General features: G+C 37.9%; 1 protein-coding gene across 2 annotated transcripts in view; it reads right to left on the bottom strand.

The window, feature by feature from the left end:
- LOC127434014 (PHD finger protein 24-like) overlaps window positions 1-25,381 on the bottom strand; it is a 61,680-nt gene that overhangs the window by 20,089 nt on the left and 16,210 nt on the right. Inside the window, exons 2-4 of one of the 2 annotated variants that reach the window (XM_051686434.1) lie at window positions 20,383-20,810; window positions 15,191-15,376; window positions 2,341-2,419 (exon numbers count right to left, since the gene is read on the bottom strand). In XM_051686434.1, the coding sequence (XP_051542394.1) occupies window positions 2,341-2,419; window positions 15,191-15,376; window positions 20,383-20,808 (691 nt within the window). In that variant the 5' untranslated portion in view covers window positions 20,809-20,810. Of the gene's footprint in view, window positions 1-2,340; window positions 2,420-15,190; window positions 15,377-15,533; window positions 15,657-20,382; window positions 20,811-25,381 lie in introns of those variants that run through there. The other variant, XM_051686435.1, reaches the window with a different exon arrangement.

Below are 25,381 nucleotides of genomic sequence, written 5' to 3'. Positions count from 1 at the left end.
TTGATGCATATGAGACCACTTCAGCACTGGCTTCAGACTCGAGTCCCGAGATGGGCATGGCGCTGCGGGACACATTGCGTGGTCATCACGCCGGTCTGTCACCGTCTTTTCAGCCCTTGGACCGACCTCTCGTTTCTACGGGCAGGTGTTCCCTTAGAACTTGTCTCCAGGCGCGTCTTGGTCATGACGGTTTCCTCCAAAACAGGCTGGGGCGCTGTTTGCAATGGGCATGCAGCCGCCGGCTTGTGGACGGGCCCGCGACTGCATTGGCACATCAACTGCCTCGAATTGTTGGCAATTCTGCTCGCCCTGCGGAGGTTTCGGCTGTTGATCCAGGGCAAGCACGTGTTAGTTCAGACAGACAACACGGCAACGGTAGCATATGTCAACCGCCAAGGCGGTCTGCGCTCTCGCTGTACGTCACAACTCACCTGCTGTCTCCTCCTCTGGAGTCAGCAGCACTTCAAGTCGCTGCGAGCCACTCACATCCCGGGCAACCTCAACACTACAGCGGACATGCTGTCACAACAGGTTACCCTCAGGGGAGAGTGGAGACTCCACCCTCACGTGGTCCAGCTGATTTGGATGCCTGAAACGTGCCTGAGGTTCGGTCTGGGCTACTCTCAGGTTATCCTGAGACCCCGACCGGGCTATGTGACCAAGGTTCCCACGACCCCTTTTAGGGTCCAGGTGGTGAACCTGCAAGCGCTGCCCCAGGAGGAGGCAGACCCAGCCCTGTCGTTGCTGTGTCCGGTGTGCGCTTTACACATCTATTTGGATCGCACGCAGAGCTTTAGGATCTCTGAGCAGCTCTTTGTCTGCTTTGGTGCACAGCGGAAAGGAAGCGCTATCTCCAAGCAGAGGATCACCCACTGGCTCACTGACGCCATATCTATGGCATATCACGCCCAGGACTTGCCGCCCCCGGTAGGGCTATGAGCCCATTCTACCAGGGGTGTAGCGGCTTCCTGGGCCCTGGCCAGGGGTGCCTCTCTAACAGACATTTGCAGAGCAGCGGTCTGGGCAACACCCAACACCTTTGCAAGGTTCTACAACCTCCGGGTGGAACCAGTTTCATCCCAGGTAGTGGCATGCAATACAAGCGTATAAGCCCAGGATAGCCGGCCGGGTGTATTGCTTGCACATAGAGCCTTCCACCTCCTTTTGAGTTGAAGACGTGCGCCCAGTACATGTGCTAACCAAGAGTCTTGTTCTGGGGTAGGTGCTCCGCATGTGGCAGTTCCCTGTAAGGCTAACCCCATGTGATATATATATCTTCCGCTAGTTCATTTCCCTGCTGGCAAACTGCGTCTTCCTTGGGCAGAGCCCCTCTGCCCCAGTCTCCATGTTTGTAGTAACTCCTCCCCCGTTGGGTAGGATCTACCTTGAAGACTCTCCACATGGTTGGAAAGACCATGTGATGTATTCTTCCACTTAAATATCCCCCCCTCACTTTGAGTGAGGTGTGGTCTCCGCGGTGTCTTCCCCTTGGGAGGGACACTCCACGACTAGACCTGGTGGCCCAGTCGGATAATCCCCCTTCTTTTTTAGGGAGTGGAAAAAAAGAAGGGGAAAAGAGCCCACGACTGGGTTAGCCTGTCTCTATCTTTTGGGTAGTCGACTTGTCCCCAAAGGGCCGTTCGACACTCATAACTATGTTGGGGGAGGTTACGTGTCGACCTGATAGGGAATGTCATGGTTACTTGTGTAACCTCCATTAGCTGATGGAGGGAACGAGACATTGTGTCCCTCCTGCCACAACGCTGTACTACCCGCTGAAATGGCCGGACCTTATATCGGCTCCTCAGCATAAAATCTGAATGAGAGGTTGCATACCAGCTCCTTTTATACCCGTATGTCCAGGGGAGTGGCATGCAAATACCACTCGCCAATTTTCATTGGCCTTTTATCAAAGACCAGAGGTGTCTCGGCTCCCAAGAGTGACCCCTAGTGTCACTACATCGACACAACGTCTCATTCTCTCCATCAGGGAACAGAGGTTACACAAGTAACTGTGACGATTTTCCTCAAAACATGCAATAAGTAATCCAAAAGTAATCAAATTAAATTATCTAGAAAGTGCAGTTTAAAAGATTGTGTTACTGATTACAATTTTAGTCATGAAATTTTTAATCATCACCAGATTACATTTTCAATGAAAGTGAATGGTGACTGAAGCTGTCACATCTCATTTTGTGTTTCATAGAAGAAAGAGCATCATATGGGTTTGGAACAACATGAGGGTGAATACATGATGACAGAATTTTCATTTTTGGGTGAACTACTGTATATCGTAAAGGTGCAGGTTTACACCGTTTAGAATGAGACTGAGAGAAACACCTGGAATGATCTTGCACTGCTTGAAGGTCTCCATCAGACTGTACATCTCTTCTTCTGTAAGCAGCAGGTTCACATTATCCTGAAGGATGAAGAGGGATAGACTTGTTCTGGTACAGTCACACAATAAAGGACACATCACTTTAAAAAGCATATTAGTTTACACTGCTTCCTTTGTTAACTAATTCTACTACAGTAATGGACTTTTTGAATGAGAATGACTTTCAACAGGATATTCTTTGTGAATACTATTTCTATTAGATGTCTTTTGTAAAACAACATGATGAAAAAAGATGGGAAAAAAGGAAGAATGGAGGAAAAATGATATCTTTCACAGAGCCTTTGTGTTTTGCCTTTTAGAAATTGTGTATTAAAATAAGTTTAAAAAAAATTTAACTGCTGAAGAAATTAAAAGTACTTAATATATGTTTAAAATTGTGTACACTCACATGAGGCTTATAAAAGCTGTTTTATTTTACATGGAGCTGGGCAACCTCATGGGGGCCGCCATTTTGAGATCACATGACCAACTGAATATTACTAGACACCTTCGCTCACAGAATAACTAATATGGCTGACTATGAATAGTGCATTTCTACAATGGCATGGCAAACATAAAACTAATGCTTTTGTGTGGATGCTGCATCCACTCCACTAGATGTCAGTATAAGTCGCAAAATAAACCAAAAATATCTGGCCGCACCTTTAATTTGTGCCACTAGCAGCAGTGCAACAGTGCCTGCCCACTTTTCAGCAGTCTGGATTCTGGAAGTTTTTTTAACATTATTTTTTTTTCATAGGCTTTTCATAAAACCCTGCATAAAAGAGTCCTAAGCCATTAACCACACCAACCAGCTTAAATGTTTAAATTAAACATCTTTAATGAGGGAATGAACTACAATCCCAGGAAGCATTGCAATGGACAATCTAATAAAAAAAAAAAAAAAAATGGAAAAATGGAAAACTATTGATATAAAGTTGTTGTTGATAATAAGTATAAAAAAAATTATTTTATGTTTATTACAAAATATTCCGATACATACAAATAAATATATAGTTTGAGGGGGAAGGGAGAGCGACTTGATTGCATCATTCACAGTACATTATGGAAGTGGGCGCTCGCTGTTGGACTTGTTTGGCGGGCTTTTTTTGGCTGTGGTTCTGTAATTAGTGGATCTTTCTCTGCTGGACAATGGGTAGTGTAGTTGTTCCTTAGGAATTCTGCTATTAAACAGGATTTTGAAACAACGAAGTTGAAATGACGCAGACTGATGGCTTCAACAAAGGTATAATCGATTTACAACCTTAATGTCTTTAATGATTTAAGTTATCGTTAACAATCAATTTGTCTATTGAAAAACTTTATGGGATTTTAACTTCCAGAACCAGACTATTGCGCTCTATTGCAGCCTGTTTGTTTGACCTAACAACAGATGCGGGGCTACCTTGTTCGAACAATTCAAGAGGGAGGAGTGTTTTAAACTTGCTTGAAAATAGTTGTTATTTTTGCAATTCTGTTTCGTGTTGCTAGTGGCACTAAAATTATACAAGTTACTTATAAATTAACTTCAGCAGCAGGTTTTCTTTCTCTCCCTTTATCTCTCCAAAAAGGCTAATGATCTTTGAACTAACAGTAATAATCAACCTATCTGACTCGACTCTTAAAGAGATCTAATGGGTTTGAGGGATGCAAGGTGCAAGAAGAGGCTCTCCGAGATCAAATGTTGCCTTGTTCTTTTATATCAATGCACAGTGAGAATTTTTGTCTAGCTATAGCCCTGCCTTTAAATAGAGGCTTTCATAGCCCAGTAGTACTTGGAGTAGCTTTATTTTCAATCAGCTTTCCCCAGCCTGATTAGAATTCCTCTGAACAATGGCGCTAGTGCAAGCGAGAAGAGTGGGTCTTCATTTCCTGTCCGTTGTGTCTCATATGACCAGTGGGATATGTTCCTCCTCTGAGGAGGAAGATGTAAATGAGATTTCAGATGCAGGTCCATTGTTTATTTGAGACCCAATCTCAACAGACATGGGTCAAAATCTCCAAAATGAAGAACAGATGTTAAAAGACAATGCTTAGTGAGAGCTGGGATATATTGTAGCCTCTAAGGCCAGAAATATTTATTTGCAAACAAACTGCATGAATGCGAATGCATGGTCAACTCAATGCCAACACATTGTCCCGCTCTGTGGTGGTAACAAACTTCAAAACTCAAGGGGGCGGTACAGTTACCTACAACAAGGAAATAATTACAGCCACAATCTCTTTTCTGACTTATATTTTGATTGGACTGCCAAAACGTTAAAACATTTTTGCCCAAAATGTAATTAAAATTATATACATTTATTTCCAAGATGATAACTTGAAACCACTCACATACAAAATGATGAAGATATGTGACTACAATGTAGCATACTATGTTTAATTTTTTTATTGTGGATTAATGCCTACTATTTCACCATTTCCACCACACAAATTGTTTTGCCCCTAACAAAGTTTTTTCAAAAATTAATGTATTTAAAATTGCAATATGTAACAATTTTCACGTAATATTCGCCCTTTTTTTGACAATGTGTGAACGGCTTGTAATGCAGCTTAGAAAATTAGCCCTTCCCGGACTTCCTAGGTTGCCTATTAAAGCCTGTAGACTGATTTTCATATGAAGGGAGCGGGTCGGTTTTGCCAGGAAAATCCAAAGGATGTGATGTTTATGCATGCTCCTGAGAGCCTTTACTCAGACAGTAATAGCTTCTCTTCTGCTACTGAACAGAGACAACAAACTTCAACACTAGGAAACGTTATCTTAGAGATGGAATCCAGCAAACGTCCAGCTCCCAGCACAACACCGACTCCAACACAAACTCAGAGTAAGCCAAAAAAAAAAAAAAAAAAAAAAAACTAGCAAAAAAAAAAAAACATTTATCTACTTTATTCTACTTATCCATCTGGCCAAGCGGGAACGTGATCATGGTCGAGTGAAAACTAGAGTGAACATCGGCAGGGCATTTGATTCCTGGAGGGAGCTTTGTTTGGTTTTGGGGATCAAAATCGACCCTGAATTGCTGTTCTTCTTATTGGACAGGTAAGATTACATAACTGCAAAGCTTGTGAAATATAGTGCCATAAGGATTGATCTGTGTAATGTTTAGCTAAACTACAATAACACATGAAATGAATGCTAGACAATGTTCAAGATAATGCAAAAAGACCCATTCATTAGTGTAACGTAACTTGGTTATACAGAAAATATATACAATCTATTATTTTAAAACAATAGTGCATCGATATATCAAAATGACAGTTGTGATGGAATCACATCAATACTGAATTGTGTCAACATATTTATAATGTACAGTCTATTTTATAAACAGCTACTGTCATCATCCACCAAATATAATATACAGTCTCAAAGTTTGTAGTAAAACAATCATAACTGTGTGATTTTAATTATGCTACCTCATCTGTCAGCATGATGCCGGTGAATCACATTCAGTCTCTTTGTACATTACGTCATTGTTTTGGTCGATGCTCGCTCGCTTGCGTCCCTATGGAGTGTGTGCACGAGCGCGAGCATCAGCACGAGCAACAGGTAGCAGGCTGCAGTTCACTTAACGGCCACAGGTGTCATTAATAACAAGACCTTTCAAATGAACAAGTCAGTCATTTTTTCCTCATTTGAAAAGTTTTACTTCTAAAGAAATTGATTGTAATTTTGAAACATATGTCTAAAAGCATGACCACTCACATGAGATGAAGAGTCCAGTCATATCAGTAACCTTATAAAAGCTGTTTTATTCTGCATGGAGAGGGTCCGCATATGGGGGCTGCCATGTTAGAATCACATGACCAGCCAAATACTTCTCAATTAATCTCAGTAACCGTCCTGTTATTGGACACTTTCACTCTGGGATTTAAATAATCCTGGATGGCTGTGAATAGTGAATTTCTACAATGACATTTGTAACTGAAAACGATCCATGCCCCTAGGTGTCAGTGTAAGTCCAAGACATTGTGAACAGAAACTTACTGAGTGCACATTTAATAACCAATCAGTTCCCTAGTTCAGTTGTCAGGGCACTGATCAGGAAGTCAGCCATTTTTAGGGCTGAACGTATGAAAAATTATGGATGCACTACATACAAAACATATGAAAGTCTTATTTAATTGTGTGTATTAATGGTATATAAAATGTTAGCAATGAAACTAACCTTAGCAAGACAAAGATTTGGACATTTTATTTTGAAAACGTTAAAAATTTAATTTCCATCACCGTCATTTCCACAGCATAATTTTATTAAACTCTATAAACCTATATATGGGAGGACACAGTGTATACAGCACAGTAGTAAGCACGTTCTGAACATGGCACAATTGACCAGAAAAAGATAACACTGTAGAAGAAGATGATTTATGCCAATGCTAAATAAGTGTTTGTGGTCATATACTTGCGTAGAGTATGTTTTGGGCTTTCCCACAAGTATTAGCTATTACTTTAACTCTCATGTTTGCTGAAAAAGTCCAAAAGATTCAAATTCCACAAGAAGTACAAAGGATGAATCTAGCATAAAAAGCAAGCTGAACTAGCCATAGAATGAACAGAGAAACACTGCAGCAGTTTCAGCACAATGTAGCTCTGCTGGGTGATATTTTCAAATGACAAAACCCCAAAGATGCCAGGCTTACCCTAACAAGAGGGAAAAGGTCACATAGCTAATTATGGATGCACTACTGAGAGGCAGGGACAGCTAGCTAGAAAGACAATACAGAGTTTATTAATTCCAATTCACAGCTTATTCCTGTTTACTGTGTGACAAAATCGCTTCAACTCACAGTTTTCATACTCCCTCTTTTTGTAGAGATGTCTATGCCGTTCCCAATTATCCATAACTAGAGCATATAAACATATCTCTACACCAGGTGCATGTCATATCAGTTTGATGCGGCTTCCAAGTGGACGTTGGAAGGGACGTGTCCATGCAAAAGATGGTGGAAAGCATAGTCAGTTTGGAAGTTTAGATCAACGTGAGAATGAGTAAAGGACCATTTTTGAGTGAACTGACCAATTTAACCATAATAAATGATGAATAAATTCATATTGGTTGTGTAAAAGTGATGTAGGTGTATTCACTTATGCTTATCCACTGGTACAACAGAAAGAAGTGCTTTTACTGTCATTTATTGTTTATTTGTTTTTGTTTTTTTGGGCTTATGTGGTATTTTATTTCCAACTTAAATGCATGACAAGTTGTAAAAGCAACCACCCAACTCCGAAGTAGGAGTTTCCCAAGTGCACATGAATGTACTGTAGCTTGAGTCTTGTTTTATGTGTTATTTATTTTTATTATTTATTTATTTTTGAGTGAGGAAGGGCTTCAATTACCTAAATTGTCACACACATAATGACATTGCTAATTCTGTTGACGGCAGAACATTATTTGTGATGACAAGTGCCAAAATCAGTTTGACAACCTGGCTTGGACTCTCTTAAAATAAATTTTCCACCATGGTCTTCTCGCTAAAACCTGCTGATGCAAAATTTCATGCCTTTGTTTTCTCTGCACCTCTAGCATTTATAATTTAGCCCAGGTTTGACCCAATGCACAGTAATACACTTGACAATATTGGATGGTATTACATGATATGAAAAGGAATTGTAACAAAACATTTGTGTCTCTTGAAATCTGTCCGACAGTCTAATCCCCAGTCTCAACATCTCTAGCCCTTGACAAAACACTTGCACACACATGTGGATTAGGTAGTAGTGAGGGCACAGTGAGAAAATCACATACATAAACTGTGAATTAGCCCTCTGAGGAAATATGTGCAAATATGACAAAAAAAGTGTCAGATTTAAAAACTCAGGACCTTAGAGGACAAAAATGTCCATGTCAAACAACTGCCATAAAAATATTATATATTAATATTATTTTCCATTTTCACTGACTTTTTAACCAACATCAGACTTGATCATAACTACCAAATATTCATTCATTTTCAGGATTGTAACCCTTTAAATGCCAGTTTGTTTACATAATGCCAATATTTCATCATTCAATATTTAATCAATTTTTACTATAAATTCTCCTCCCTGCTCAGTCAATCTCCACTTAACGTTCACTTTCTTCTTCTTTTGATTTTGGTGATTCACATTCTTCATGCATCTACTGGGCAGGGAGAAGAATTTCTAGCAAAAATTGACTTAAATATTGATCTTTTTCTCACCACTGGAGTCACATGGATTAGGCTACTTTTATGCTGATTTATGTGATTTTTGGAGCTTAAAATTTTTGGCACCCGTTCACTTGCATTGTATGGACCAAAAGAGCTGAGATATTCTTCTAAAAATCTTAATTTGTGTTCTGCTGAAGAAAGTCATATACATCCGGGATGGCAGACGGGTGACTAAATGATGAGAGAATTTTCATTATTGTGTGAATTATTCCAGACAGACATGTACTCTTGACATTTTCTCAACCAACTTCTTGAGGTATCACCCTGGAATGCTTTTTAAACAGTATTGAAGGAGTTCCAATCTATGTTGGTCACTTATTGGCTTCTTTTCTTTATTATTTGGTCCAAGCCATCAATTTCAAAAACTTTTTTTTTATTTATTTTTTTTTATTACATTTTAGTTTTATAATGAAATAAATTAATATAGTGGCACAATTATATTTTTGTCTACAAAAATAATTTCAAACATTCAGATCATGCAGGCTTCAGATCAAAAGATTTTTAAGATCATGAGAAACATTTCAGTCAATTCAAACGTTTGACCGGCAGTGTGTGTGTGTGTGTGTGTGTGTGTGTGTGTGTGTGTGTGTGTGTGTGTGTGTGTGTGTGTGTGTGTGTGTGTGTGTGTGTGTGTGTGTGTGTGTGTGTGTGTGTGTGTGTGTGTGTGTATCTCAATAAATTAGAATGTTGTGGAAAAGTTCATTTATTTCAGTAATTCAACTCAAATTGTGAAACTCGTGTATTAAATAAATTCAATGCACACAGACTGAAGTAGTTTAAGTCTTTGGTTCTTTTAATTGTGATGATTTTGGCTCACATTTAACAAAAACCCACCAATTCACTATCTCAAAAAATTAGAATATGGTGACATGCCAATCAGCTAATCAACTCAAAACACCTACAAAGGTTTCCTGAGCCTTCAAAATGGTCTCTCAGTTTGGTTCACTAGGCTACACAATCATGGGGAAGACTGCTGATCTGACAGTTGTCCAGAAGACAATCATTGACACCCTTCACAAGGAGGGTAAGCCACAAACATTCATTGCCAAAGAAGCTGGCTGTTCACAGAGTGCTGTATCCAAGCATGTTAACAGAATGTTGAGTGGAAGGAAAAAGTGTGGAAGAAAAAGATGCACAACCAACCAAGAGAACCGCAGCCTTATGATTGTCAAGCAAAATCGATTCAAGAATTTGGGTGAACTTCACAAGGAATGGACTGAGGCTGGGGTCAAGGCATCAAGAGCCACCACACACAGACGTGTCAAGGAATTTGGCTACAGTTGTCGTATTCCTCTTGTTAAGCCACTCCTGAACCACAGACAACGTCAGAGGCATCTTACCTGGGCTAAGGAGAAGAACTGGACTGTTGCCCAGTGTTCCAAAGTCCTCTTTTCAGATGAGAGCAAGTTTTGTATTTCATTTGGAAACCAAGGTCCTAGAGTCTGGAGGAAGGGTGGAGAAGCTCATAGCCCAAGTTGCTTGAAGTCCACTGTTAAGTTTCCACAGTCTGTTATGATTTGGGGTGCAATGTCATCTGTTGGTGTTGGTCCATTGTGTTTTTTGAAAACCAAAGTCACTGCACCTGTTTACCAAGAAATGTTGGAGCACTTCATGCTTCCTTCTGCTGACCAGCTTTTTAAAGATGCTGATTTCATTTTCCAGCAGGATTTGGCACCTGCCCACACTGCCAAAAGCACCAAAAGTTGGTTAAATGACCATGGTGTTGGTGTGCTTGACTGGCCAGCAAACCCACCAGACCTGAACCCCATAGAGCATCTATGGGGTATTGTCAAGAGGAAAATGAGAAACAAGAGACCAAAAAATGCAGATGAGCTGAAGGCCACTGTCAAAGAAACCTGGGCTTCCATACCACCTCAGCAGTGCCACAAACTGATCACCTCCATGCCACGCCGAATTGAGGCAGTAATTAAAGCAATAGGAGCCCCTACCAAGTATTGAGTACATATACAGTATATGAACATACTTTCCAGAAGGCCAACAATTCACTAAAAATGTTTTTTTTATTGGTCTTATGATGTATTCTAATTTTTTGAGATAGTGAATTGGTGGGTTTTTGTTAAATGGAGCCAAAATTATCACAATTAAAAGAACCAAAGACTTAAACTACTTCAGTCTGTGTGCATTGAATTTATTTAATACACGAGTTTCACAATTTGAGTTGAATTACTGAAATAAATGAACTTTTCCACGACATTCTAATTTATTGAGATGCACCTGTATATTTCGGTTAAGAAAATGAGAAAAGTAGCTACACAAGCACGTAATACTGTGATTTACCACCGTTTTTCAGAACATATTTTGCAGCGGGACAAATTGTGAACAGATTGTACATATATTTTTTTTCAAGAGTGTAATATAGGATTTCAGGCTCGCTAATATTACCAGTTCTCTTGCATTTTGCCATACATTCCAGTCAGTTTCTGTCCACCCATGGCGACAGTGTGTAAATACAGAACACACATCCCATCTCTGTGTGCAGACATTGTTTAAGTCCCATGCTTAATCAACAGTAAACTTACAGACATCTGCAGTACCAACATACAAAATCTTTTTCACGGCTAAATAAACACTGGGCAGCATAAAATGCTTGAGAAAAACATGCATCAGTCCAAACGCAACAGCCAGCGTCCGGTAAACTAATCCTGTCCGAATAGGGCTTTCCTTCACTTAAAAGTCCCTTTACTGTATATCCCTTAAAATCACCATGATAACAATAGTTTTTCCACAAAATGCCATATTTACTATACTATTATTTATCATCTGAATAGTCGCATCCTCTTACCCCATGCATGTTAGGTCTCTTATCTTTACTCCCCCTGCTGGTGACTTTTGTAAGTGTTGATGAGAAGACTTCTTTTAGATTTTTCGTTTTTCTTCTCTTCAGTTTTAGTTTTGAGAAGGGAGAATGACAAACAAAAAATAGAAAAAGGCTATAATTCTACTTTTTAAAAAATTATTCAATTTGTGTATGTTTGTTTTTTACTTTTGCAGAGAAATTAAAAAATAAAACACCTGTTTCTACGTTATCCGTTTTTTGATTTCAAAATGGAAATGGAATAAACGGAAGATACACGGATTCACTAAGCACACATAGTGTACGATTCTATTTGCACTATTTGCTATAATTAGTCTAACAATGTTTTTTCTGAGCTGCGCACAATAAACAGAGACTGCAGCATGGCCATCCAATTTAAAATTTAAATCACACCGTGCACATTTTCATTCATAATGTTTATACTTTTGTTATATTGGCTTCACAGACTTACCATTGCGTTGTCATTTTAGATATGTGTTTATATAAAATATCGCTCTATCCCTGTGCTTGTTGATGGTTAATCAGTCTAACGAATATTTTTTTTTTTTCCATGATTCGTTTTGAAGTTATTAATCGTGCCTTTCCGAATAAGGTATTTGGCTTCAGGCAGATCCCTTCTAAATTATGTGTTAATGAAAAGAAATGTCTTAAACCCTCCAAACGGCCAACAAACGATTTAAGCATCAACAGCCTGTGCAAATGAGATAAGCACTCTACTTCACTTTAAAGGACGCTTTCACACTTTGACGGCCCACTCTGTAATTTTATTGCCAGACTCATCTAACGCTGTGAGAATAAGCACATTGCACAGACCCTCTTGACATACTCATCTCCACAATGACCTTTGAGAAGTGCTCTACGGTGTAAGGATCTGTGGATATATGCTACAGGTACAGGTGGGATATATACAGCATTTGAAACAGCTTGTAACACTTAATGCAAGATAAGGATATTACATAAAGACAACAGGAAATCAACAGTTCACTTACAGCCTGCAGTTGGGTTCCCTAAAAATGTGCAATGTGAACACAAAGCGCTCTGGGTTCACTTATTTTCTCATTCACGTAACCAGGGCTCGAGCTGAGGGGGAATGCGAGGGGATGCCATCCCCCTTGTTGTGAGAAATACCAAAAAGCATCCCCCTTCTAAAATCACCATCCCCCCCTTTCCATCAATTGTGCTAATTGCATTACTTGGAACTAATCATGGAAGTAAAATATTCAATTTTCTACATTTGATAAATAAAAGACTTTAAGTAAGAGCGATAAGCCAGTCAGAATTAGATTTCGACATGTGTGTGGTTGCCAGATTTCAATAGGTGAAATCCCCCAATTAGATCTTGACACGTTTGGAAACAGTTTGGAAATATTCTGCCAGGGTGACACTTTAGTCCCGCAATCTGGCAACCATGCGCACACGAGTTCTCTCTCCACTGAGAAAAGACTCCAGATTTTTTTTTAAAAACACGGCAAACAGGTATGTCGGAGTTAAGCGATGGGCTGACTTGTCCTTCCTAGTGTTCACATGAAAGTTATGCCGCTGAAGGTAATGCAAGTTTTCAAAAGTTTCGCACACTTTCAAAAATGGCCAAGATAACAGTTCAAGGAAAACTTTTGTTTTTCTTAAAAAAGAAGAGAACAGAAGGGAAGATATTGCTATGACGAGTGTACAGTTACAACATGTACATGTTTTTAATTCAAACAATTTACAGTGTTTCGCCCATAAAAGTGTGTAGAACAGTTTTTATACATTAAGAGAGAAAATCAATGCATTCAATTTTTACATAAAAAATCATGGTAGATTAGTCGTATTACCAACACAAAATATGATTGATCCTGATTTTATCTAATGACAGCTTCGGGCAACAGCCATTCGTAGAAAATTACAGAACACTAAAGAAAGATTTTTTACGTTTGTTTGTGAGGAGTTTAAATAGTTTTCATATGCTACTTACTCTGTCATCTCCTTAGAAACAAAGTAAGCATCTCATTGTGTCTTTTCTCTGTGCGTCATCATTACTGGTGTAGGGTAGCCTGTCAGTGCCAAACACGTGGTGTTACGCGCAGTGGTCTATTTGTAAAAAATATTTCAAGGGGGATCCTAATATTTATGGGTGATTGAGAAAATAAGGTTGTCCAAGGTGTTAAGATGAGAAATCTTTTAAAAATCTAGTTTAAAACACTTGTGTCAAGTTCTCAGAAATATAATCTTTGTGTCCAATTTGATTTCATATATTTTGGGAAAAAAAACTGACACTTTAAAATTGTCATATGGTGTGACCATCAAGTAAAAAGTATTATAATAATTTCTTTGCACCTTAAATACATGAGATTATAAACAACTTAATCATTCATTTCCTAAATGTTTTCAAACACATTTATCAAGGTAAAAAAAAAAATAGATTTTTTTATTTTTTATTTACCATGTTGGTTTCACCCAATAACTTTGATTTGGTGGACAAAAGCATTTTTAAATATGAATTATATTTTAGAACAATTATTTCATTGCTTTTTTTTAAAATAACAATAAAACATTATTCTTGCCAATATTTCTTTTTTCAATAATTTCAGCTTTTAATCAGACTGACTTTTTTTTCTCTGACATCACATGCCATTTTTTACTTTAACCCCAAGAAAAAATATCAGTACGGCTTTAAACTCAGAAATTGAAATAAGCTCATCATAGAAGAGGTGTATTCAAGTAAATGGTTTGTGTGAATTGTATTTTTTTTTTTTATTTTTTTTTTTTTATGTATTTTTTATTTAATAGATTTGGACAAAAATGAGCATCATTTCATTGACCCTTATGACACATGGCCATAATATGCACATGTTACCCTCTGTTATTGTATTTTATGATGAATTTTGTGAAAATAATCCACATTATGATCATGAAAAAGGTTTTTTTCTAGATCACTCGCTCACAGTCACATACACACATTTTTCTACTCCAAAAACTGAACTAGTATAAAGGAAGTTTGGGCTGTTTCTATGAAGGATGCTTAAACAGTGGTGTAAGAAAACTAGATGTTATATACGATAAAGGGGTCTGAGTTTGGTTCTTTTAAAGATGATCCAAGTGTGAAAATACCCTAAGTTTCATGTGTCACATTACAGAAGTTACAGAAAATTTATTGCAAATGCCATTTTATGAATGGCGTTTGGCATCTTTAGCATCAACCCTACTTTCCAAGTGTCTTCATGCATCATATTTGAATATATACACAAACAAAAATGAGATTTGAGAGCTATGGCAGAGCGGACGATTGTCAGTTAATAAAAACTTCTCTCTCATCCTTACTCAAAGCCTACATTTTGCTTCAAAAGTCCTAGAATATAGCACACAGGTTGTATGATCCGCGGAGCTTTTTTGTTATATCTGTAGCTCGACAGCATCAGTCCCTATTCGGTTTAAGTGTATGGAAAAGAGCAGCATAAACATTTTACCAACGCATTCTCCTTTTGTGTTTTACAGAAGAAAGTCAAACAGGTTCTGAACAACATGAGGGTGGGTCAATAGTGTAAGTGAAAAGGTATCTGAAGGAATAGTTTAGTTTTAGGTGAAATATTCCTTTGAGACAACTAGGTTTGAAAAACAGCTAATAGAGATGGCATCTTAATATCTCAGGGCAGTTTCACAGACATACCTATGCTTCTCATTCCTGCATAACAGATCAGTTGATTACTGGTACCAGTCCACATGTTGGAGGTGAATAGATACACTATGCAGTTGTATATATGTACAGTATGTAAATATTTTGTGCATATGCGTTTGTGGGTAGTACTCACGCAGTAATAGCAGCTCCAGCCGGTGGTGGTGTGGGCCATCTCTCTCATTTCCTGCAGGGCTTCTGTGCTCAGGTAGCCCATCTCCCTCAGACAGCCGTCATGGAAGACCCGCGTGCACATCCGACAGGGGAACAGATCATCCGCAGTCCACACTTCACAAACCTCGCACATCTCATCATTGAAAGGCTGATTTCAAAACAGTGGGAGAGCAGACAGACAATCATTTTTTACATAGCCACCAGACTGTTATCGATTTGCTGAAAGAAAATCCATAATTCACATAGAAAATGCATTTTAATTACACATGACAGGAAGTGTGGTGGAAGTGCTAACACTTACATACCTCCGTCCATTAGTTTTTTGGTTTTTTTTTTCATTAAAGGTTGCCAAATATAGAAATAATCTCACTTGACATTCAGTGCTCATTTAGAATCTCCCATGGAGTAAAGCGCCACATCATCTGAATCTGCATGTGGTTTACTTTCATGGCATGTAATGTAGACGTCATGCAGGTTTGATGAAGGCTGTAAAGATGAGATTTAACTGTACTCATGCCAGAAGTAAAATTTATTCAAAGTGTTATATAAACTAAATTGAAACAGAATAGAATTGAATAGAATAGAATCATTTTATTCAACATCACTAAATCAACCTGAATACATTGAAGAGTTAGATTCATGTAGAAATCACTCTACAAGGTAACAATTGCAGGTTACCACATTTACACAGACATTTTTAATTTTCCTTGTTAATCACTGTGCCAATGTCGTCACATGCATTTCCAATGTTTTGGACCCCATTTGTATTTAGCATTGTCCTGTTTGAAACGGAACACCCAAAATGCATCTTAATACTAGGTGTTAATGGGGCCTCTCACTGTGTCTAATATAAAAAAATTATTATTGAAAAGAAAATGTGTTTCATTTTAAGCCTTGTCTAAATAATGTGATTATAGTACCATTGCAGTATATTATCATACCTTGTATTTACACACATTATGATTCTTACATTGCAAAGCCAAATTAAAATGATCATTATAGATGTACAGTGTCATGCACTTGTTCATTACAGTTTACTGTAACTTAAAACATTTGAATGTAGAAGGGACAATGAAACATTTTGCTGAACCTTAGCTTCTTAAAGGGATAGTTCACCCAAAAATTAAAATTCTTTCTATTAGAAGAATATCTCAGATTTATAGGTCTATACAATGCAAGTGAATGGTGACCAGCATAAAGGCAACATGAAAGTAATTCATAAGACTCCAGTGGTTAAATCCAAGAATGTGAAAATGAAAGTTGAGATTTATAGTAAAAAAGGACATACATTTTGTTTTTGTTTTCTCTTATCATATCGCTTCTGAAGATATGGATTAAACCACTGGAGTCATATGGATTACTTTTATGCTGCCTTTATGTGCTTTTCGGACCTTTAAAATTCTGGCCACCATTTACTTGTATTGTATGGACCTACAGAGCTGAGATATTCTTCTAAAAATCTTCTTTTGTGTTCAGCAGAAGAAAGAAAGTCATTCACATCTGGGATGGCATGAGGGTGAGTAAATGATGAGAGAATTTTCATTTTGGGGTGAACTACACCGTACCACTAGGTTTGGTTGAAGTTAATAATATATTTTTGTTTCACACATATTTATTTATTTATTTTTTCACAAAATATTGATTGAGCTCAAACAGTAATTGGCGAATCCCCTGCAGTATCGCCATGGACCCCCTGCTGAAGACCCCTGGTGAATCAATAATGATCAAATTTGCATACAGTGAGCTCTTGCATTGAAGCTGTCTTACTGTATGCTGCTAATCCTTGCTGTGTTGTCTGCTGTCCAAAGACAGACTGTGTAGTCTGGGTATAATTATTGACAACCTGTCATATTAATGCAACTTAGGGTCAAATTATTTTAAAGGCTTGAAAACAAGTGGAGACAAATGTCTAGTTCAGAGTTTTCACATTAGAATGTGGGTGTAGACACAAATCTGTTTGACATTGACTGTTCCGTTTGTTTAATTGATTTGAAACCTGTTCTCCAGTACAGTTCACAATTGATATAAAAGCAACCTGGCCTATTTTGCAAAAGTGAACAGCTATGGATGAGTCGTTGCCTTATTGCTATCATTGCTATCATTGCTATGGTGCAGCAGCTGTTAGTTCTCAAGTTGGTACCACAGTTAAGAGCCAAATTATACAATACCAATATTTAAATTATATTTTTGCCACACTGCAATATATTTCAGATAAACCTGCCCCTAAATGGCACATATAAATAAAACAAAAGTATTTATTCACCAGAATAAGCTGCAAGTTGACCAGACTCTTTACTATTACGTTTTAACATTAAGCCAAGATCTGGCTACACTGTAATTAAATTACTCTTATTATTTCTCTCCATATAACTAAATTATTTATAAATTAAATAATTTCCTTTTTAAACAGGAGCTTTGCACACCCTACGCTTAATAATGTTTCTAGGAATCATGGCACCAAGAAGCCAGGGATCAAATACTTTTCTGACATTTCAGGCACAACATTTATCCTATGCTTGCATAAACTCAGTTTTTGCTCTTGAAACTGTGACATCTGTCTCCGAGGAGAGTGAGTATTGTGATATGAGTGTGTGGGAGAGGTGCTGAATTTAAAACCGGGGTGATTAGAACAGCCATAGGAGGGTCACCTTGCCAGAGAATCTGACTCAATCTCTGTATCAGAATTCTGGCCATATTTAGGTCTGATCGGTATTTACAGTAACTGCTGGGATGGTAGTCGACCTCTACTTTCCACGGATGGTAAAAACAGACATGATAAAAGCGTCATTTCAGCATTTTGTATGTGTGTATTATAATTATGATATATATTCATTATATGGATCACCTTCCTATGTTGTCTTGACAGATCCACAACTATTACTGTACAAACTTGACAAAACGCAGTCAAAATGTTTAATTGTTACCCCTTGAGTTTTCTAGCTACATCCACCAAACTTGGCACATACCTTCAGCCTCTTCTGACTTGGGTTGCTTTATCTTTTCTAACTGATCGGAATGACAGTTTTTTAGTGAATGGCAATCAAACATCTCTTAGATATCTTTTATTGAACTTTACTGAATTTTAAAGTTATGGCCACCAGAGGCAGCACAGACATTCAGCCTGTTCTAACTTAGTATGCTTTAATTTTTTCTAATTGATAAGATTGTCTGTCTGGTTGTCTGGTAACTGACTAAAAACACCCTGGAAACCACCCAGAACACCATAGCAATGCCATAGCAACCACTCTGAATCTATTAGCAACTACTTAGCAACCACCAACAATATCCTATCAACGCCAAATTAGCCACTCTGAAACTCTTAGCAATTACTTTGCAACCACCAAGAATACCCTAGCGACGCCATAGTAGCCACTCTGAAACTCTTAGCAACTGCCTAGCAACACCATAGCAACCACTACGAAATTCAACTGCCTAGCAACACCCTAGACCCAACTAGGACTCCCTGTCTCTGTTTTAAGCTCAACCAGCGAGAAACAGCCTACCAACCAATTCTAAAATTCTTAGCAACTGCCTAGCTAGAGCCTAGCAACCATATAGAACCAATAGCAACTGCTTATCTATCTGTCTGTCTTTAAGGCCTGTATAACCTCCAAACTTCAAACAACTTCCCTGACAAATTTCAGGGGCATAATTGATGTTCCACTATTTTTTCTGAGTTTGGACATTAACTTTATTACCACTTGCTGGTGGATTCTCCAAACTTCAAATGCAGGAACAGAGTTTAGACATTGCGCTGTGAACAGAGGTGCTACTGAAACGTCTTAACATAATGACCTGTTTCTCAGTAAATTAGTAAATTGTGCTTTGCACCACTTCATTAACATACAATACACCCCCAGTTTGTGTGCATACACCCACAAATAGCACAAACACTCCCACCCATGCCCACTTGCACTTTGCACTGGCACGAAAATTGCGCTTAGAATTAGCGCTCTAATGAAAATTAGATAAGACATTGCGCACGGTTGTTACGCGTTGTGCTGTGCTTAGCGCAGTCACAAAAATGGAGCCCTTCATGTGTATTGCCCTTTGCTAAAGTAAAAGCAAGTTTGCTTTATCAACATTATATTCACCAGTCCATATACATTATTTTATATTCCTGATACAACTGGAATATACTTTCCTGAAAATCCCAACAACGGCAAATGCATCTATAACTCACAAAGACAAGCCAAATAGCATCTTGTTCTGCATGCTCTTATCTTTTATATCTGCTGTGAGAGACACTGTAGGTAAACAAAAGCATTCTGTAGAGCGGTGTTTTTTGGAGTGGCTCCTCTGTGGCTCGTTGTGAGGTCTGGCCCCATTGCGTGTGCTTCACGAACCCAATTCATTTCAGACTGAACCTGGACGCCACCGCAGCTCAACCAGCCAGTACCCACTGCCCACGCACTGTCAACAAACCTAAGCTGCCATGTAGGTTGAGCTGATATCAGCTTCCCTTACTCTAAATCTCAATGTTGTCTAGCATACATGAGTCACAGAACTGGTTTCAGATCAGAATGAAAGGATCACCTCCATCAACACGCCTCCTCTGTCAGCTAAAGGGAAAGACAGACTAGTTTTATAATTACATAGAATACAATTGAGTCATCCGCTCTCATGTACTGTATTTATAGTTAGTGGGCTTTCTGAGCAAATGACCAGATATGAAGGTCAAGAGAGGTTGTGTAATAAATATTGGGCGATGTGTTGAATCTAGGATTGTTTCTATGGTATCTCATTTTTAAATCCAGATTGATCACACTGTGAATTCAAGTCGAAAGTTCTGCTGCTGAAATCGGTCTGTGCTTACCAAAATTCATAACACTGCCTCCAGTGGCTGAAGCTGGTAGTGTTGTCGAACATATGTGCACGTGTGAGCTCCAGTTTCCGGTTGAAACATCCACAGAGTGGCACCAAAAGTGAGTTGAACTTTTAGTTGTAAATGAAGTATTACAGTCAACAGGAATGTATATTTTATTAACTCTACCCCCTATCCCAAACTATAAACTGTCAGTAAAATTGTGATTTTAGAGAGAAAATGCAATCTCCAAATCATGGTCATCATGTGTGAACACAAGTATCTCCTGGTTTTCATGTGACCAAAAACCACATCACATCACATGTTATTAAAATTTTCAGCCAAATTACCTGCTCTCTTTGCCCAAGCGGCACATTTACTGGCTGGTCGTCATTGACCTCTCTCTTTGGCCGCACAAATGCCGGAGAAGTGAGCTGATGTGCCTTCTTTAGTTCCTCAGGCTCCACCCCCTTCCCATCACGGAGACGCCCCCAAGCCTCCTGATTGGCTTTGTTCTCCTTTTTTTGCAGGGCAGAGTCTTGCTGAGTAGATAAAGAGCCTAGTTTGTCATCCTTCTCTTTCGATTCAGTCTGGTCTGTGTTAAGCTGGTGGGATCCTTCAGCAGATCCATCGCCATTCTCGGCCACGACCTCCTCCGTCTGGACCACAGAGGCCAGGGCCGCCCGGTCCTTCAGTCCCTCTTTAAAAGCCGACACCACCACACTGCACTTCTGCACCTTTTCCGCCTGCTGTTTCTTAGACATTAGCACACCCATGGCTGCAATGGAGTAACATAGTAGAAGTTAGATCAACATTATGGTAATGATTGATTCTTCAATTAGGAACACTTTTAAAGGGTGGGGGTGGGGGTGGGTAAAAGTAAAAGTACCAGTTATTTTTACATATCTGTTTAAACAGCTTTTTCAATCAAGGTTTCAACATTAACACAAAAGTTTGATCACATGTTAGTCAGACTGCGTACTTGAGCCTAAATAGATGTTTGCAAGCCCGTTCACCTAATGAGGTTACCATAGCAACAGTAAGCGCTCGAGCACTTTTTGTTAGTATAGTATCAGTAACGGATGGTACAGTTGGTACATCAACAAAACGTGACAAGTATTGTCACTATCACAGTACTGTGGATTTCCAAATCACAAAAACTTTGTTAAACTATTTGGTTAAAAAAGATATTGAGACAGTTGGCCAACTATGCTATGAACTGGAACTTGAACAGATTACAGTCCGATAATTACCTAACAGATAATTGTGTGAGATGCTAATGACGTGATGGTAATAACATTTTTAAGTTTGTTTTTTCAGAGAAAATGTTGAATAAGACTTGGATTTAATCACGTTAGCTAGCAGTCAATTAACTCTGAATTTAAAGGGTCATGTTATGAGGAATCAAATTTTCCTTGATATTTTGACATGTAAGAGGTCTTTCTACTATAAAAACACTGTAAATTTCAGAACTCAAAACTTAATCTTCAATGCAATAAAAGCATTTATTGAAACCAAGCTGCAAAAAGGCCTTGTTCTCTACTTTAGCGACTACCCTATGTCACATGAGGTACATTAATTAATGACCACCTCTACAGCAAAAAACAATAACACCTACTTAAAATCATCACACCTTTGGCCCCACCCACTGTTGCTTCAGTTCGTACTCAGAGTGAGAGAAAGTAGGACATAGACATTTGCTGTCTGAACACCAAAGGGGACCCATCTGGACTATTTTGGAATATCTTTGTATATATTCATGCACTAGACAGGCATCTTTGACCGCTTTATACATATCTTGGGCCACTTTTAAAAGACGCAGTGTCAAGTTACAACTCTGAAGACTACAACTCGGTTTCATTTAGCTGTTCTGCCTCTTGTTGTTTTGAGCAAAAACACGTCATGGACATGTTCTTTTGCCCATCTGCGTTATTTTTAATTGTTGGTGTATGAAAAATGTGTTTTTATACGTTTCTGGCGAGGTGATGCTGTATGTGTGCGTCTTGTTCACACCGTGCTTTGGACTATGTATGTGCGTCATGTGGACATGTCTTTATTTCAGCGTGGATTGCATGCTTTTTTAGCTCATATCAGTGTGGATTGCTTGTGAACCAGACATAATACAATTCAAACTTTGCCAAGCAACTATTACTGAAGGATAGGGCAGCTAAAAAAAAAAACCCGGTGCAAAACAGTAAGTAAACAGTTTCATTCATGAACATTTCAAATGTCATTTATAGTGCTGAGAGTTAACAGCTGTGCTTAAGATGAACAGTTTAATATATTCGGATGCAATGCGTTGGATGTGCGTTATGTGTAAACCCTGAAATTATTTTTATAATAAGTTGGTGCTTATTCATTCTCTTCCAATTGAGTTTTAAATATGGCTGATTTCGAGGGGCTGCACGCTGTCAGCCAATCAGAACAGTGGCCGTTTATTTTGAAGTTTTAAAGAGGGACTTAAGCCAAAACTGAGCGTTTCAGATTGAGGGTCAAATACAGGGTGGAAAATGATCTTATATTACTAAATTATGATTGTTCTGGTGCAAAAAACATTACCAACATTTTCAGTGGACTTCATGGAAGATAATAAAACTATTTTAAAAAAAATAGCATTTCATGACCCCTTTAAAAGGAAAAGAAAAATAAATGAATCGTTTCTGAATTAAAATTCTTCAATCTGAAAAAAATACGGAGTGGGGTGTACTCCACGTAGAAATTGCTAGTAAATTTAACAGACCGTATTTCCAAGTAAATGCTTCACACAATTTTTGGTGGCTTTAATAAAAATTCTCAAGTAAAGTTTACTTTGCAATACACCGTTTCAAGTAAAGTTTACTAAGCAGTCTAGCACTGTATCAAGTGCTTTGTTGTCTGAATGAACAGGAAATATGGAGGACGCCAGGTTCATTCTGTACAGTTCATACAGTATTTCTTGAGGAACTTTTATTTTGACACTGGCCACAGCATAACACATAAATGTACTTAATATTTTCTAATTAACGCTTTAACTTATTCAAGTAGAAGGTACTTAATCTTTTCTGCTATTTTTTAAATCACCACAAAATCTTTTTTTTTCAGTGCCATACATAGCCTATCGATTTAGTAATTACATATAAAAAGGAAAATACTCCCAGATCATAAAATCTTAAAAAGTACAGTAAAAAATATAGATCTTTTACATATAAAAATATCTTCTATTTTATATCTTCAAACCCTTATTCTGTTGCGCTAATAAAAAGATGTACTTCCTGTCACTTCTCATTTAATCTAAAAGTGAAATGTAAAAGTTTCCTGATTTCAGCACTTTCTGATCTTTTATATAGAAAGGAAGTTAAAAAAAAAAAAATCAAAATAAAAACCTGGGTTGTGGACAAGCCCAAAATACTGAATTTCAGGTAAATGTAACCTTTCAACACTCAAAAATCAAAAAAATTTTTTTAAAGCTATTATAATATATCCATTAAAACTAAACTTGATTGTTTTTAAGCATTATTTTTATGTCTTTATTGTTTTCATGTTTGTGGTCCCACAGACCCCAGTGATGTATGTGTTATAATAATTTTGAAATGAACCTCTTTTGTTCCTCTCAAATACTCAAAACCCAGTGGGCAGATATTATTGAAGCTTTATACCTCTGTTGTATCACAAAGTCGACATGCACTTTTAGAAATGTGCCAGGTAAATGTATTTCTGTTTGGGGTCAATTTGACGGCAGCAAAAACACAATAATGTGTTAAATGTATGAATGTGTAATAAATACACGAGTAAAAATAACCAACTGGCAGGAGTGTATCTAGGAGTGTATTCATTGCATGTATTCATGTTTTGATGTGGGGTCTCTGGGACTCCAAACATAAGTAACGTTACATTTTTCATTGAGGATGCTTGAAGTGTGATATCAAGTTGAAATTATGTTTATCATCAGTTCTCATAAGAATAAGAAAAGTCATGAAGTATAAACCTAATACTTTAAAGTTTTACAAGCTATTAAAATGGCCTTGGGGTCTCTAAAACCCCATACAGAACATGAGGGTTAAAATCATCCTAAGTGACAGAAAGGTTCCCCTAATTAAAGACTTACCTTAATGTAGTAATCATGAGGCATATATTATAGGCTACAGTATAATCATCCAAAAGTGTGAGAGGAACCAGATGTGACACAAGCAACAGACATCAGAGGGTTCAACAGACATAAGCTACAAATCCTAGATTATATTAATAACATAAAGAGAGACTGTGTTCATTGCATGTTGCGTTGGTGTTAGTGGCCTGTTACACAACGAGTAATGAGACTCAAATCAAGCCCAGATCTATCAACTCTGGCTCCAAATCATTGCTATTACCGAAAAATATACACCCACATACTGGATCAAGAAGATTTTGTGAACCACAGCTAATGTGTAGCAAAATACAGTCTCTCGCTGACGTTATCTACAGATTTCTCCTAAGCTGTGACTCATGTGATTGATCGCTATAAGACCTTCTTTTATTGGTGCGCTGCCATCACAGTTCATCAATCATTGCTAATGGCACCATGTGGCGACTTGTGATTGCAGTATGAACAGGGTGCAAAACCAATGCAAAGCTGTTGAATCACAAGATTTTGTGATTTGAAAACAAGGGGTTCAAATTTGGCTGGTTAGCATGCTACATTTTCAGCCAGCAAAAGTAGAAAATACTTCAGTATATTCATAATATGCTATTATTTCAGTTGCTCAGGTTTTCGGGAGAGTTTTTTCATGTTGATAAATCTTTAATATGTTTGATACATAATTAAAGGTTTATAAATGTTTCAAAATGTTTGAAGATTTGGTTGAAGTTTGGTCTGATATATATTTTTGTAATTTCGCACAATTTTGTCAACTAAAATTTTATTTCCATCGACTAAGTTCATCTAAACATTTATATATAATATATAAAATGTACTAAAATTTATGAATATGACATTGTGAAACACTGACTAAATGTAAAGGATATTTTCATCAAAAGTTTTTCGCTTAGTCCAAGCCATCCTTGTGATGGACATTAATGTCTAATTTAGCTTGTCCAAAGCAAATAATTTTGCATGCTAGCTCTATTTATTCATTGTTTAATCAGGGTAATGGTGTGAAACTACTTCAGATGCCATTCTCTTGCCTTTTAAATGCAATGAGGCAGCACACTTGTGAATTTCAACAGATATTGCCTTCCCCCACTTGTTCGTACTCTACTATCAACCCAAGCTTTGACCCACATGTCCTCTTTTCTCTCTCTGCTCCCACCTACAGTAAATGAACCACACCATAATATGAACTTTAATTATGATTGAAGTCAAGGAGGTGGTCCTAAACGGCATCTCATCAAAGG

The sequence above is a fragment of the Myxocyprinus asiaticus genome, chromosome 43, assembly GCF_019703515.2.
Source record: "Myxocyprinus asiaticus isolate MX2 ecotype Aquarium Trade chromosome 43, UBuf_Myxa_2, whole genome shotgun sequence".
Taxonomy (NCBI): domain Eukaryota; kingdom Metazoa; phylum Chordata; class Actinopteri; order Cypriniformes; family Catostomidae; genus Myxocyprinus; species Myxocyprinus asiaticus.
This window is presented reverse-complemented; position numbering and strand designations above follow the sequence as displayed.